This window comes from Malurus melanocephalus, unplaced genomic scaffold, assembly GCF_030028575.1.
Source record: "Malurus melanocephalus ecotype Western Australia unplaced genomic scaffold, MMel_1.1 scaffold_120, whole genome shotgun sequence".
Lineage (NCBI taxonomy): Eukaryota > Metazoa > Chordata > Aves > Passeriformes > Maluridae > Malurus > Malurus melanocephalus.
The window spans coordinates 2,003,655-2,019,296 of NW_026623352.1; the positions used below are offsets into that span (position 1 = coordinate 2,003,655).

General features: G+C 49.8%; 1 protein-coding gene across 1 annotated transcript in view; it reads right to left on the reverse strand.

The window, feature by feature from the left end:
- The window catches only part of LOC130575916 (vascular endothelial growth factor receptor kdr-like), a 73,687-nt gene that overhangs the window by 15,886 nt on the left and 42,159 nt on the right, over window positions 1–15,642 (reverse strand). Inside the window, exons 13-21 of the mRNA XM_057370157.1 lie at window positions 15,462–15,597; window positions 14,201–14,305; window positions 11,702–11,815; window positions 8,064–8,152; window positions 6,646–6,811; window positions 5,992–6,089; window positions 5,100–5,222; window positions 4,885–4,996; window positions 373–472 (exon numbers count right to left, since the gene is read on the reverse strand). Coding sequence (XP_057226140.1) covers window positions 373–472; window positions 4,885–4,996; window positions 5,100–5,222; window positions 5,992–6,089; window positions 6,646–6,811; window positions 8,064–8,152; window positions 11,702–11,815; window positions 14,201–14,305; window positions 15,462–15,597 — 1,043 coding nt within the window. The remainder of the gene's footprint in view (window positions 1–372; window positions 473–4,884; window positions 4,997–5,099; window positions 5,223–5,991; window positions 6,090–6,645; window positions 6,812–8,063; window positions 8,153–11,701; window positions 11,816–14,200; window positions 14,306–15,461; window positions 15,598–15,642) is intronic.

Below are 15,642 nucleotides of genomic sequence, written 5' to 3' on the forward strand. Positions count from 1 at the left end.
GAGATGTTTTTATTTCCATATTCCTGCCTCAGCTGAGCCTGCAGGCCTTTTGTTTTCACTGACCCAAAGTCTGGCTGCTGGGCTGTGCTGATAGTGCTGAAATAAGTCCTGGTTGTGGATGTTTTTTTTCTGTCCCAGAATCTGAGGTCTGAGCACCATGAACTACAGCTGACATGAGGCACCTGATCATCTTCGTGTTGGCAAACCCCAGCCTGCCTTGGGCAGTCTGTGCTGTCAGACACCCAAAATATCCACAAGCACAGCTTTACTGAAAATAAAACACACAGCTGTGGCCTCCTTCCCCCTCCCCAGTTAAACACAATCTCTTCCGTGGGATGGATCAGCTCCCAGCCCAAAGCCAGCAGCTCTTACACTTCRGGGGTGGAATATTCTGGAGATCTCATCCGGGTCCCCTCCTTGAGCCGCCGGCAGAAATCCTCATCGATCTGCACTCCGGGGTATGGAGAGGCACCTGGGGAGAAAGGGACAGGCTTCAGGGTGGCACGGGCTCTGCTTAACAACCTGGGGAACTGGAGATCTCTGCTGGGCATTCCAGGTGACCCAGAGCGTGGCAGTGACAGGAGCTAGAGCAAAGAGGGACTTGCAATCACTCACAGTCTGCTTTGGATAGGTTTGGAAATTTGTCACTGACTCACTCTGTCTCTTTAGACACTTCAGTCATTTGTGATACAGTCAGGACCACTCCAAGGTAAAACAGGGCAGAGGAGAAAGAAACTTAATCAGTKTGAGACTTTAAATGATGCCTTGGTCAGTGACAGGAAAGTTCCAGCTCATTCCGTGGGTTACTTGTGTTTTCCAAACCATTAGCCTGGTGTGGATACACACGGGGTAAGTAATTCCTGCTCACCCTTCACTGCCTGAGAACCCCTGTGAGWAACTGCAGAGGGGGCTGTGGGCACCCCAGGTGTGGAATGGCAGCCCTGGCTCCCAGCTATCAGATCTGCATTATCCTACAGGGAAAACTTCCTTGCCAATGACCTTGCAGCTTTCCTGCCTGTGTGTTCAATTCTGTTCACCTCCAGCGCCGCTCCAGTGTTAGCTGAGTTTCACCTGGGATTGCTGAGTGCTGTGAAGGGCTGGGAGCTTTGTGTTAACTCCCACTAAATTTTGGGGAAGTGCTTTGGCATCTGAGTAATCCAGACCTCACTGGTGAAATTGAGGAGAAGTCTAAGCTGAAGTTTGAAATGTTACTGAACCAACTGTGATAAAATGAAAAGATTTGTAACTCCCTTCYCTCCCTCCCTTCCTCCTCAGCAAAAGCTTCCCATGCAGCACAACCCTTGTCTTGGACATTTTGGCATCCCAGAGGCTGGATGATGGATTTAGAAACAATTTAATCAAGTCTTAACACAGGGGATTGAGTGGGATCTGTATCCAGCCCTTGAGGAATCTGTGTATGATTTACTGTCCATAACATTCCTGCATAGTTCCCGTTTGGAAACACCACCATGTGCTGTGCACTTGGGGGCACGACAAGAACAGCAGAAATCTGCTGGATAAAGCAGTGAGAAGGGTGCCAAAACGTGGCTGCTTCCAGAATTATTGTGCTCTGTGAGTCTGGCTGCTCAGTGTGCAGAGCCCTGCAAGGGAGAGCTGAGATCCCAGAGCTTCCTAAGGGGCATCTCAGCCCAAATGGGCTCCCAGGACATGCAGAGCCCTGGGATGCTGAGCCCCTGCACATCTGAATTTCCTGCATGTGCAAGTACCAGACCACAGGACTGACAGTGTTTCCTGGAGTGTCAATTGGAGATAGTCAGTACCACCCTTTCTGCTTTATACCTGGATTTTCCTTCTATTTTGGCCTTTGGCCTGGCATTATGCCTGGAATAGCCTGGTAATTAACTGCTCATCTCATGGATAGACAATTCCACTTGGTCTCACAGTCTGAGTTCTCTGTCTCTGATCACTGATGAGATCAACTGCACGGCGTTGGTGAGAGAAATACAAGGAAGGCAAAGAGTAACAGTGACAGGACAAGGAGTAATGGGACAAAGAGAAAGAGGGGAAATTTCAGTTAAATATTAGGATGAAATATTTCGCTGTGGGGTAGTAAGATTCCGGCACAGGTTGCTCAGGGAGGCTGTGGATGTCCCATCCCTGGAAGTGCTCAAAGGCARTCTGGATAAAGCCTTGGTTTGGTGGGAGGTGCCCTGCCCATGGCAGTAGAGATTGGCACTGGATCATCTTCAAGGTCCAATCCAACCCCTGAGCATTCCATGATTCTGATTCACTTCTGACTGCAGAAGCTTTTGGGAGTTTGTATTTTGACTGGTGCTGGCCTCCTACCAGCTGGAGGCAGCTCAGATCACAAAAGCAAGGAACTCTCCCTTTTCCACTTCCACCCAGTGCTGTCCTTCATCTGCACTGGGGATAAATCCAGTAACTTGGATTTGGAATGTTGAGACGGCTTGGGAGCAATGTAGGCTGGGACATGTGGTGTAAGGTCTACACAAGATGCTTTCCTTAGGGRGAATCTCATCCAAAATGCTCCAGGATGTGGCATGCATTGGATATGGGAGCCCTCTTTTGATCTTGGTGCTATTTTRGTGGGATAATRAGATGCTGATGTTACTACCAGGCAYTGCTTGTTTGCATAATTATCTCTGATTGCTTTTGGAACAGCGCACGTGGAAATTGCAGGAGACACCGACATTGTGAACCAGAAGGGATTCAGGATGTATTAAACACTGCTGCCACTACCTGACACGAGGTGTGCTGACCCCATTTGAATAATTTAAAGCTCATTGCATACTCGGCCCCAGATGGAAATTAATATTACCTCAAGTCCTGATTTCCCTGCGTCTCACCAAAGCAGATCCAGTCTGCCAGCCTTTCTGTGTCCTTCACTCACCTTCTGATCTTGCAGGGACCCAAACTAAACTCAGCATTCTCCTAATCATTATTTTCCCTGTTTTTAGGCTGTGCTCAGTCTGTGGGACCCAGTGAGAGCAGCAGSTCTAAATGGGAGCCAAAACACACCCTGTGACACTGACAAATAACTTTCATCCCTCAGCTCTCGATGATCTGTGAAACTTTTATATGAGAGAATTCAATCAGTGACACAAATCCTTAATTAAATATTTATCGTTTGAGCTGCAGATGTGAGCAGTGCCAAACCACAGGCATGCCTGGATGAGCTGGATGAAAAACCCTCTCAGAGAAAACGACTCCTTTTGAGCCTGTGCCACCGACTGCGAGAGCAGTTTGTGATCTACGTCACCGCCAGGGCAGAGACTGCTGCACGGGTGGCAGCCCTGCAGCAATTTGGGAGCTTCCAAATTCAGAAGGGGACGGTGCCAAGCAAGCACCTGCATCTAGAAAAGGGGCTAAAAGGACCCAGAGAAATTATTTTTTTTTAAATAGATGAAAATAGAGATGAAGTTCAATGACTGGATTGAGATTTGTGTTTGGGATTTGATATTAAAGGCCAAATGACCCAAAGTTTGCATCTGTTAAACCCTGCCAGGACCTTTGGGAATGATCCAAAGTATGTTCCTGCAGTGTCCCTTGGATTCCTTAGCATTCCATTCTTTGGTTCCCAGGGGACAGCCTGCTCCCCCCAAGCTTGGCTCTAAGTACTGATGATATTCCTGAATAATCTGGTAAAATTGGATTATTCCTTTCCACAAAAAACTTTGCCTGTCTGTAGTGTTTCTAAACCTGCAGCAGGTGATGCTTTTACAGAGCCATGGAGCTGTTACCCCAAAAGAACAACACCCTAAACAAGCAGGGCTGAACCCCAATGAAAGCAGGAGCTGCCTCYTGTTTCAACCTCTTGAGTGTGAACTTTCTGCTTGGTGTGCAGATGGGGACAAGGGAAAAGTCCAAATCAAAGACTTGGACTGCAAGCAGGTTATGATTTTGCAGCCAGCCCTAAATAAAGATTAGGATAAAACAACTCCAGACTTTGCATTTTCACTTGGCATCTTGAGCCCAATCATTAATTTCAACTGATCCACAAACTAAAGATAGAAAGAGATTAGAGTTTGCTTAAAATCCTGCAGCTTAAGTTGACAATGCTTCTTGTTTTCTTTTGTCTGCAAATGCTGATTAAAAATACAGAGCTGACATTCCTAAATTCCCTCAGGAAAACAAAACTTGCCACTCTGCAAGGAGAGTTGGAGAGCAGCAAAGTCTGAGTGTCTGTGGGGCTGCTTGTCTGAGTTTCACAGCTTTATCTGCTGGACAGTAACCAGATCTCAGGGAGGCTGAGATTTCCAACAGCACCCTGGGATGAGATCTCGAGTACATAAAGAACATTATTATTAATCATTGTTATTCTTTTAGAAATGCTGTGGCTTGCAAGTGGTGCAGCCAGAAGAGCCCATGTTCTACCTTTACTCTGCTGCCAAAAGGGTTTAGGCTGAGCCCAGCACTGGTTCTTGTGCCTCGCCAACAGCAGATTTTTCTTACATAGAAAATCCTAGGTTTTGTGGGGTAGGTAATCAAGCTGGGATAAAATATCATGTGATTTGTGTTCCATGGGCTGCCAGCACCAGCAGCAGCCCCTGTGGCCCCAGCAGGTGCCCCTCTGCAGCCTGGGAGCTCTGGGGTTCTCTGAAGCAGATATCTGCCACTCCCAAGCAGCAGAGGTTTGCCACTTATCTCTGAGCTCCGTTGCTTTCACTTGGTACAAACGTCAGGCCCAGGGGTTTGGATTTTTCCCCTCCTCCCCAGGGTTTTCATGCCCTTTGTCAGGTGAAGCTCTCACTGAAATTGGCTTTATTTCACCGCTGATCTGTGCTGTGCACTTGTCCTCAGTGAAACACAAACACTGCCCCACATTACCACCTTTTGTTAAAAGGTTTCCTTAGCAAAGCAGCCATAAACTAGGGGGGAAGAAAGGTTTGAARCCATTCTTACCTAGAGAAAATATTTCCCACAGCAGCACTCCAAAAGACCACACGTCGCTCTGCGTGGTGTAAATTTTGTCAAAAATAGCTTCTGGAGCCATCCACTTGAGTGGAAGTCGTGCCTGAAAGCCAGAGACAMAAGAGGTTGCCAGAGCTGCTGTTATTGTTCTGCCCAAGCCCACGGGAAACAATCTGAGGTGAGCAATTGAAGCTTCTTGCACTCACATCTCCCTTCCGGACGTAGTCGGGGTCTTTATAAATGTCCCTGGCSAGGCCGAAGTCACAGATCTTGACCACGTTGTTCTCAGAGAGGAGGATGTTCCTGGCTGCCAGATCCCGATGGATGCACTGCCAGGGAAGGACAGGGTCAGAGGGGGCTGCACTGGGGGTTGGAAGCAGCAGAGCTCCTTTGGGAATGGGGAATTAAAGGAACTGCTGTTGGGGGCAGGYTAGAGAAGGGAAATGTGAGTGGGGATCTGCCCCCGATACACTGTCATGTGCAAGAGGAAGAATAACTCCAGGAACAAGCCAACAGTACAGGCAGATTTGGGATTTTTCTATCTGAAATACCCTGGCAGTTACAAGAGGAAGGGAGCTCGATTTCCTAGTTAGCTGATCACTGGGAAATGCAGGAACTGTGGCTGTGTTTGCCAGTGCAGGTCCAGGTGTGCTGAGATGGGGTAAGTGCAGACTCAGAGCTCTGCACACTTTGGCACRTGGATTACACTGCATTTACTCAAAAAGGTGTTCCACAGCTACAAAAACCTCCTGTTGTACCCAAAAGAGCTAAACAATAGCTGGATACTCCCTCCTCATTTGTCRCTGTTGGTCATCACTCTCAAAGGAGCTTTCTCTGTGAGTCGTTTCTGCATTTCTTCACGAGGCAGCTCCACAAATGGTCCCACAATCTGTATCAACCCCTTCTGTCCATCCCCTCCTGCTGCAGGTGCCAGTCCCTGCTCCCTCCCAGCCCTTCAGTGCTAATTACTGATGAACCCTCAGAGCTAACATCATCTCCAGCACTCTAATACTGGAGCAAAAAGCACATTACTCAGGCTCAAAAGTGTGTTTGGATTTTTTCAGATCAGATTTCGTGCAAGAAGTCTGAGCAGCTCACTTTTCGGGAGGCCAGGAACTCCATGCCTTTGGCCACCTGGAAGCTGTAGCAGATCAGATCCTCCAGAGTCAGGGGCCTCTTGTACAGATCCTCAGCATCTAGGAGAGATCAGAGCAAAACTCACATCATGGCAAAACCCTGCAGCAGTCGCTCCAAAGCTCGGTGACACCGGTGCCACGCGTGTGCTGATGGCCCCTGCCCCGCACTGAGGGTTGGATGGGAGATCTCTGATGGGTCACAGCTCTGGGTGAGGATCAGCTGGCCCAGAGGCAGAAGATCAGATAATTAATAAAGTTCCCTCATCCATTAGTCACTCATTTAGGTATGGGCAAAACAAGGGCTGGGGATGGGAATGAGGGAAGTTTTATAGAGAGYGAGTGAGGAGCCCGGGGACAGAGTGGCCTCACAAATCTTCTGTAAAACATTCCTGTTTCTCCTCTCACACAACAGGAGCAGCTTTTGTCCACAGTACAGTGCTGCCAATCTCACTGTGAGAGAGCTGGAGTGGGGAACAGGCAAGAGAAAGAATTTGGGATTTCGGGAACAAGCCAAACCATGTAAGGGCTTGTAAAGTGTGTGACAGYGTGAGTGGCACTAGCCAAGTGGCAGAAATCTTCCCAATAAATTATTTGGGATGAAGGAGGGTTCTTTTACCTTCTTCATCATCTTCTGAGTCGCTGTAACTCTTATCTTCAATAAATCCTGAGCTGGCAGAGCTGCCTGTGCTGGCCACACTCTCGAGACGCCTCTTGATCAGCTCAGTTAAGTCACTGTTGGACTCATCCAGGCTTTTCTCGGCTTGGTCTGAGCTTTCCTGGGACTAGAAATGGCATAAACCTGATTTAACTTTGTGTGATGCAATGCTTGAGGAATCAAAATACGTGATAGAATGGCATAAGGAGGAAGTGCCCTCTGAAARTGAGCTCAAACACATTTGAATATGATGTACCGTGAAGAGCGGTACTAACAAAGCCTTGTTTCCCATTTATTCCTATTTATTTCCTATTCCTATTCCTAKTTATTTGATTCCCTTCCTCTGATGGAAATATTCCACATCAGAGYTAGCTGAGAGCTGGCTGGGTGAGACTGAGGTGAGCAGAGACAGACTGTTATTCCGTGCCTTTTGCTGTCCTAGGAAAGCACGTGAAAAATGCCCTCCAGGGATGTGCATGAGGGGCTCTGACGTGTCTGTCTTGGGGAGGAGGCACAGTCAACCCTCAGCTCATGGGACAATGGGGAGGAGGAAATTCTGAGTGAGTGCAGCAGGAAAATCTCCTTCACTCACACCGAGTCCCTCACGTACTTTGGTGCCTGCACACAATGGCTTTAATAATAATAATWATTATAATAATGATGGAATCATCTGGRAAAATAATCTTGGTGAGGCTCCATTTTCCGGCAGGGCTGGGACCACAGAGCCTGCTCYGTGCTGGATATTCCCCAGGAGGAGTCAGCCCCATCCCTTCCCAGCACTGCTCTCTGTCTCCTGTGTCCTGCTGCCATCCCAGCCCAGTCTGGGCTGCTCAGATGTTTGTGTGCATGGAGGGAACTGTTTGGGAACCAAACCATTTGCTTGGGTTTGATGCAGGAAATCCACGRCCCAGGGTGTTGTTACAGCACAGAYTTCAGGGSYGGSYYMRGGGAAGGGAYAAATAGGGTGGGAATGAGCAGTGGGGGAAGGATCTGCTGCCTCCACCTGGGGGGTGGSCCTAGAAATAAAAACCCCCAAAGCAGCCTGGCATTTTGGGAGGGTTCACCTTCCCCTWGTTCAGTTTTTCACCACTGCTTTGCTGCCCCCTTTGTGCTGGGAATTCTCATAGATCATCTCCTATCTCTCAAGTGCCCTGCAGTGTTTGGGTACTTGCACTGATTCTTTGGGAGGTGCGACAACACGATGGCAGCGAGATCCTGCAGGGAAAAAAAAAATCCCTTTTCTTGCCTTGAGAAAATAAATTAAACAAATTGCCCATAGAAATACCCAGCTGCCTCAGTGCCAATGCAGAGAAAATCCAGCTTTTGTCAGTGGTTGTTGATTCCCTCCCTCATGACTATGAAAACTCTCATTTTCTTACCTTGTATGCAATGAAATCCCCTCGTTTCCCTCTTAGATAGTTGGACAGATTTCCATATTTGCAGTATTCCACTATGACCATTAAAGGACCTAAAAAAGACAGTGAAAGTCAAATGAGTTTTGAAGCACTGCAAAGCACGTAATTCTGATTTATCCTCCCAAATCCTCTTCAAAATAAGTGACATTCCTGTTGTACAGATGAGGAAATGAGGAAACAGAGGAGTGACACTCCAGAAGGACACAAGCAGTAGGAATGTGGAGAGAAGAGAAAACATTTTTAGTTTTCCCCATGAGATGAGAGCAATTGGTATTTATTCCTTATTTCTAAACCAGGAAAATTCAGGATGATCAATGCAATCCCAAATGCTGTTAAGTTTGGTTTGCTCTGTCCATAGCATGGAACAATTTTTCATTTTCTCTGCTGGCTTCACAATTGTTTGTTTTGGGTGGAGCTGGTGSCACTAGAGGAAATCAAAGTATGCGGGGCCATAGACAGATCTAAATCAAAAGCTGCAGAAAGTTTTTGAAAGCCTGGAAAGTGCTCTCAGTTTCTTCCTTACTCCTGTGCAAAACACTGCAGATTCAGTGCTACTTTCCTACATTTATGCAGGGTTTGTTGTTTTTTTTTTTTTTTAAGATCTGCTTGAAATGATTTTATATTGCAGTGTGAGATGTTAGGGAAAGGAAAAGCTGCGTTCTGGACCTTTGTTTTTTTGTAATCATCAAATGTGAGTTAGGTGAATTCATGGGACTGGGAAGGGGATAAACACGGATTAATATCAATCCCAAACAGTGAGACTTTCATGTCCAGAGCCTTTTTCTCTGGAGAAGGTCTGTGGTTCAGGCTCAGGAGTTTGAACTTCAAAGGGAAAGCRCTGAGAGCTGCACTTGGCCTTGGGGCAGGAGCTGAGCAGGATTGTGGGCTCTGCATCCTCCCGGGCACAGCAGCGGGGCTGGAGGGGTTCCATGTCCTGCAGTGCAAAGAGAACAGCCAGGGGGGACAGTGACCCTGGGACAGCCTGGCATGGGGACAGGGGCACCTTTGGGTGCCATCAGCAGTGCCAGAGAGAGCTGCCAGGGGGGACAGTGACCCTGGGACAGCCTGGCATGGGGACAGGGGCACCTTTGGGKGCCATCAGCAGTGCCAGAGAGAGCTGCCAGGGGGGACAGTGACCCTGGGACAGCCTGAGACAGGGACAGGGGCACCTTTGGGAACACAGGGTCCCATTGAAGGGAGACGGTGAACTCCTGCACTCAAAATCAAGCCCGTGGTGCTCCCTGTGCATTCCTGCCTGGCTCTGGGCTCACCCCAGCCCCGGGGCACTGACCCCCTGAGTGCYCACCTTGGGGCTCACCAGGATCCCCCAGCCCCTCTGCCTGCCACCTCCAACTGGCTGCAAAAACACCAATCCCCAATCCCAGTATTCCAGTGCTGACCCCGCAGCTCTGCCCAGCAGGGCTCAAGGCCCCAATGCCAGCACCTGACCATGCTCAAGAGATTTGGCTCCGAAGAACCCCGAATCCAACATTCCTCATGGATGCCCTGAGGAAATGTAGATTCCAGAACTGCATTTAAAGCTCTGCTCAGTGATTCATTCCTGGGTTTGAAAGCCTTCCCAGGCATGGATCCCCATACTCTGTTCCCTCATTGTAAAGCACACCCCGTGCATTAGTTCTGAACATCAGACACTGCGCCAAAGTGTTCAAATCTGTGATCTGCTCCCTTGTTCCAATAATGTATGTGCATCCTGAATATCCTCCATCAGGAATACAGGGTTACATAAAGGCTGATGGGAGGGGACAGCGCCTGCTCTGCACTGGGATTACACAGGAACTCGGCTCCGCGGTGCCTCTGGAGCTCAAGGCTGTTTTCCTTCAGTCTGCTCTTGCACTGCTCAGAGGAAAACAAAGCAGTGCCTGCCCTGTGAGGTGCTGCTGCACCCCTCTGCTCCCCAAGGGCACCCCCAGCACCTGGCAGGGAGGAGAGAGGGCTTCCTCTACCAGGATGGAGCAGGGTAGAGAATGGGAACTGGGGGGGCTCCAGGGTGAAAATGTTTCCCAGAAATCAGACAAGAGAGCCTTTGATCAGTTCCTGAGGTGTCTCTTGCTGTGCAAGCAGAGCTCTGGGGCTGTTCTGGTTAAGAGCTCCTGACCCCTGGTCTTGCTGCCAGGCCTGAGGCACCTGTTGGTCCTGAGCCACCCTGGGGACTTGGGAGYACAGGAGAATCACCAGAATTCCCAGTGTTTCTGCCCCTCTGCTCACAGTCCTGAGCAAAGGCTCCTGGCTCCTGCATCTGAACCCCAAACCCCTCCAGCTGGAGCTGCCCATGCTGCCATACAAGCTTTTGGGGTYTGGAGTGCTACAATTCCTGGGAGTTTCTGTCATGGTTTGAGTGCTGGCTGAATGCCAAAGTACCCAGGAGAGGCAGAGGGGCAAGCAAAAAAACCTAATTATCACAAGGATTTATTGGTTTTAGATAAGGGATTGAAAGATATCGTGCTCCATGATGGTCAAAACAGGCTCCCAGATTCCAGCAGTATCCACAGCTGCTGGTTGCTGTWTCCTGAGGAACTGACCCACCTTGCTGGAGGGGAGATTTCTGCCCTGGTGTCCCATAACATCCACCTCACTGAAGGTTTCCTTTTCCCCTGTGACTGGACAACAGCTTTGGGAAACTGATGGCTTTGGGGTCTCAGCTAAGTGCACTACCTCTTTCACATTTCCCCCTTCATTTGTTTCACTCTGGGGTTTTCCTTGTCCTCAGATCACCTGAATCTGTCCTTTGGGGTGGTTTTGAAGGCTTTGAAGGTCAGCAGGGAAGAGCCATCCTCGAGAGCTSTTCCCCTGAAGTTAAAGCTCCATAAGAGACACGGATGCTCTGCCTGGCAGTATGGGAAGGGATGTTTTAGGGGCAAAGGTCCAGATTTATGGGGCCCTCTCTGTTTTTGTGATGCAGAGCCACTCCTGCCAGCTCAGCCCCGTGAAAATCCCTGCTCCTGCTGCATCCAGGGCAGCCCCAGGCTTCCTGCCCATGGAGCAGGAACTGCTGGCTTTGCCTGGAGAGGGTGAAGGGCTGGGAAAGGATGAGGCTCTGGGAGCCTGGTGCATCCTCCTGATAAGGTGGGGRAGGAGAGGGAGGAGAAACCTGGGAATGAGCAGTCCACAGTGCCCGTGTGTTCCTGCCTTCAGGGCACAAACCCTCCTGGCAACAGAGAAAACAGGGAAGTGACGCCAAATGGGACAGTTCAGGAGCCCTGGAAGGGGTGGGGCTCCATCCTGCAGGAACAGCTGAAGCTGTCCTGTGAGCAGAGCATTCATTGAGCCAAAGAGCAGAGAATCCTTGGTTTGAGCTGCTGCATCTCCAGCTCAGCTGGCACTGAAGAATTCACTGTGCCCAACCACCTGGAACTTCAGGCCACTGCAGTGGTGGCCTGGTTTAAAGATYCTGCTTTTGGAAGTCTTGATGTGGTGCAATATGGAAACTGAAAACCAGCAAATTGCAGAACTTATTGCTTCTCAATGCAGTGAAATCATGGAAATCTCTGGCATTTACTCTTGCACCACAGGCACATCCAAACACCCCYAAACTCTCTGAAAAGTGCATGTTTCCTGCTCCTGATTTACTGAGGATTCCTCACCTCCAGCTTTGGTGCAGGCTCCCAGCAGGTTGACCACGTTCAGGTGATGTCCTATATGGATGAGGATCTTCAGCTCAGACATTAAAGCCTTGCATTCRTTAGTAGTTGCACATTCTGCTTAAGATAAACAGGAAAAAAATCATCTTTACACAACAGGATATTTTTAACAGGACACAGCAAGATCCTGTTTATACTTTGAAACAAAACCCACCCAGGTTCCTTGCAGTATCTTGCCTTTTCAGCCTCTCACCCCGATAATAATTCATCCGTTTCATTGTCTGCTGACCTTTATGAAGTGGGATAACACTTTATCTTTGGGTGACTCTTCCTTTCTCCAGTGTGGGTTGTGGAGGGTGACTGTCCCTTCCCCCAAATCTGATCCCAGAGAGCCTTTGCCAGGACTCAGTTTTGCAAGCTCAGCAAAGCCAGCCTCTGCAAGCCCCCACAGCACAAAAATTGTGTCCCTTTCTGTCTGCTGGGCTGTGCAGTTTAGCAGAGCTTGGTTACAATACCTCAGAACAGGTTTTTCCACAGCACCGAGCACTCACCACTGCAGGTGATGGGGAACCCACAGATCTGGAGGCTGTGTCCCCAAATGTGCCAGGGAATGCTCAGCATTACTAAAGCTCAACCCTATAAGGTCTTACTGACCCAGAAATGCATTTTCCAATGTCTGAACCTGACAGGGAAGCCCTGGCTGGCCAGTGATGCTGATTTAAATCAGGCACCCTCAGACCAGAAGGTTCTTCAGGGGCTGCTCTACCTTCCCAGCTTTCTCTCCAAAACTTTGATGATGTATTTTAACAGGAGAGTCTTTGTCCTGTTTCCTTTGCATCATGTGAGATTTAAATATGAAGRAAAGTTTACACAACAGCTGATTTGGTGTGACGGGTGTAACCTCTTGATCTGTTTGTAGAATTGCCTGCAATTTTTCTCCAAACTGTGTCATAAATAAGGAGCTATTGCAAGATTCCTTCAGTCAGCAGTGTRTGGAGCTGGGAGTGTCCTGATTTCCCCTGATTTTCACACAGCCAGCCTCACAAGTGTCTCAGATCATCCTGMACACTGAATTTCAGCCTTCAATCCAGAGCAGATCCCAGCCCACTGCATGGAAATGACACACAGTGCTGGCATGGCAGAAATGCTCCAGAGCCTTTTGAATTCCCTAATGGATTGAGTGATAATGGAAAATCTGCTTTATTCATGAAAATGATGAATTATGGGCACGTTAGYTGGGGAGGGGCAGACCAGAGGGAGGCAGCTGCCTCCGCTGGGGGAGGGAGGTGTAAAATGATGGAGAACCTGCCAAATATTGCTGAGGATGTGCTGGCATAAGGATCAGCTGGGAAGCACAGCATGAAAGGGAATGAAACCCCAGAGCTGGCCTGGGCAGTGAGTTTGGGATGGAGATGGGAATGTGTTTGCATCAGGGGCTTCTAGGATATCCCAGGGATGTGAAGATGGGCATGGAACAGAAGATACAACAGCAGGAGAGAAGGTGAGCTGAGGGATGGAAACAGAGAGGGCAGGCCAGACCTGCAGGAGGTGCAGAGAGGTGATAAATGGGTGCTTCTGAGATTTCTSAGAGATGGGAGGAGCAGAGCACCAGGAGAGGCAGCCGGTGGTGACAGAAGCCAAATGCCGTGGCAGCAGTGGCTGGCTGGTGGCATTGCAGGGGTTAAGGTGTCATGCAGCAGCGATGGATGAAGCCCTGGGAGCATGGCCTGAGCTTCTGGAATCATCTGAGGAGCAGTGACCAGCCCTGCAGTGGGAGCATGGCCTGAGCTTCTGGAATCACCTGAGGAGCAGTGAGCAGCCCTGCCCAGCGTGGCTGCTGCATCCATTCCCTGCAGCGGCTCTGGGTGTAAATCCAGCATGGGAGGAAGGACCAGCTCCCAGCTCCCTCCTTCCCACCCACCCCCGAGGGGGAAATCTTTCTCTCCTTTCACTAATTGCAATCAGGATGTCTGTAATTCGCTCCCCTGGCTCTGGGCTTTGCCCAGTCCCTCGCACTGCTCTGCCAGGGAGGGCTCAGCTCCAGTTCCAGGCTATCCCAAGGAATTCCATTCTGGAATCTCACCCCACAGACCTGGAAGCTGCTGGTTGCTTCCTCAAGGAGCACAAAGCTTCATCAGCAGCAGGGAACCTGCTTGTCATTCCCTCCCCTTCCCTCCATCCTTACAGGATTGCTCCTACATGGAACACACTCCCTCCTGAGCCCGGTGAGCCTGGCACTGCCTGGGAGCTGAGCAAATCTCCCTGCCCCGGGATCCCTGAGCAAATCTCCCTGCCCCGGGATCCCTGAGCAAATCTCCCTGCCCCAGGATCCCTGAGCAAATCTCCCTGCCCCAGGATCCCTGAGCAAACCTCCCTGCCCCGGGATCCCTGAGCAAACCTCCCTGTCCCTGGTCCCTGAGCCCTCCAGGTCCCTGAGCAAAGCTCCCTGCCCCAGGGTCCCTGAGCTCTCCGGGGAGGGAGGATTTCAGGGGATGGCTGTACCTTTCAGCATTTTTACGGCCACTGTTTTGCAGGTTGAAGATTTATCAATGCCAAAAGCAGACGCCTCCACCACCTTCCCAAAAGCACCATGACCCAGTGTTTTACCTAGAGAAGCAAGAGTCAAGAGTGAGCCCAGGGGACGTGGGCAGGCTGGGACAGCCAGGAGGGGACATGCAAGCCCAGCTGTGCAAGGGAACCAGGCAGGACACAGGCACAGACAGTCACAGAGACCCAGATCCCATCCCATATGGATATCCTGGGCTGGATCCATATGGCCTGGATGCGATACAGCACGGCAGAGAACAGGATAAATCAGGGGGATAAATCAGTCWGTGCTCACTGAAGGCAGGGCTGACACCTGCACCTCACCTGAGGGGAGAAACATTACCTGGGGCTGTTCTGGAGCTTAGCAAAGCCAGAGTTTGGGTGAATTGTGGTGCCCTGGTCTCATAAATCACAGAGAGAGCCAGCAGAGCACTCAGGGAGTCACAACCCTTTAAACCTTCAGTTATTRACACTGATTTGATGGAAAAGCTGCATTAAATGGAATTTAAGATGATAACCYTTCTTTATATTCCCTTTCCTGTGTTACCTGGTGTGCTCTCAGGGCTCTGAGTCTGGCTCTTTGGTTCTGCCAGTTTGACTCTGTGCCTCACCCTCATGTCAGATTTTGGGATTTTTGTCTGTCTGCCTCCTTCTTCCGTGTTTTCCAGCTGCAGCACTGAGAGCACACACAAGCACGGATATTTTCCCTGCACTCCTCAGTGCACACAGATGTTTCAGTTTCACTGTACAMACACAGCCAGCTTTTCACATTCCCTTACTCCATCAGCCAACCAATGGAGCTGTTCAGTGAAACGTGCCTCATTTTTCCATGAGAGCTCTTTACAGCTCAAAGCTGAGTTCTGCTGGTTGATAAGGAAGTGATGATTGGATGAATTGATAGATTTCTTCAAAAGAAAATTCCCTTTTCCTCTCTGGGAATGGAATCACACTTTTGGCAGGGCTGGTACCTGGAGGTGCCTTCCTTCCCTGTCAAGAGCTTGGCTTCCCTTTTCCAAGGAAAAGAGGTGGTGGCTATTTTGACAGGGTCTTTCCAAATCCCTCGTTTCACCCTCTGATCTGATTTCTTGGACCCTCAATCCGCAGGTGGCAGTACCCTGGCACTGTGACAGCTCTCCCTGGGTTATCCAGCAGATCCACTGGCGTTGGGAAGCGTTTGGAATCCTCCTCCCCCCATGTGTGACCCCAAAGCACTCACCCAGGCGCAGCCTGTCCCTGGGGAACTCCCATTTGCTGCTGTCGTAGGGCAGGCGGTCACACTGCTCRTCCAGAGGCATCTCCTCGGGATCCATGATGATGGACAGGTATCCTGTCTTAATATCGGTGGCATCGGGCTAAAAACAGGGTGTGCACAAATTATTGCGSGTGTTTCTGCTGCA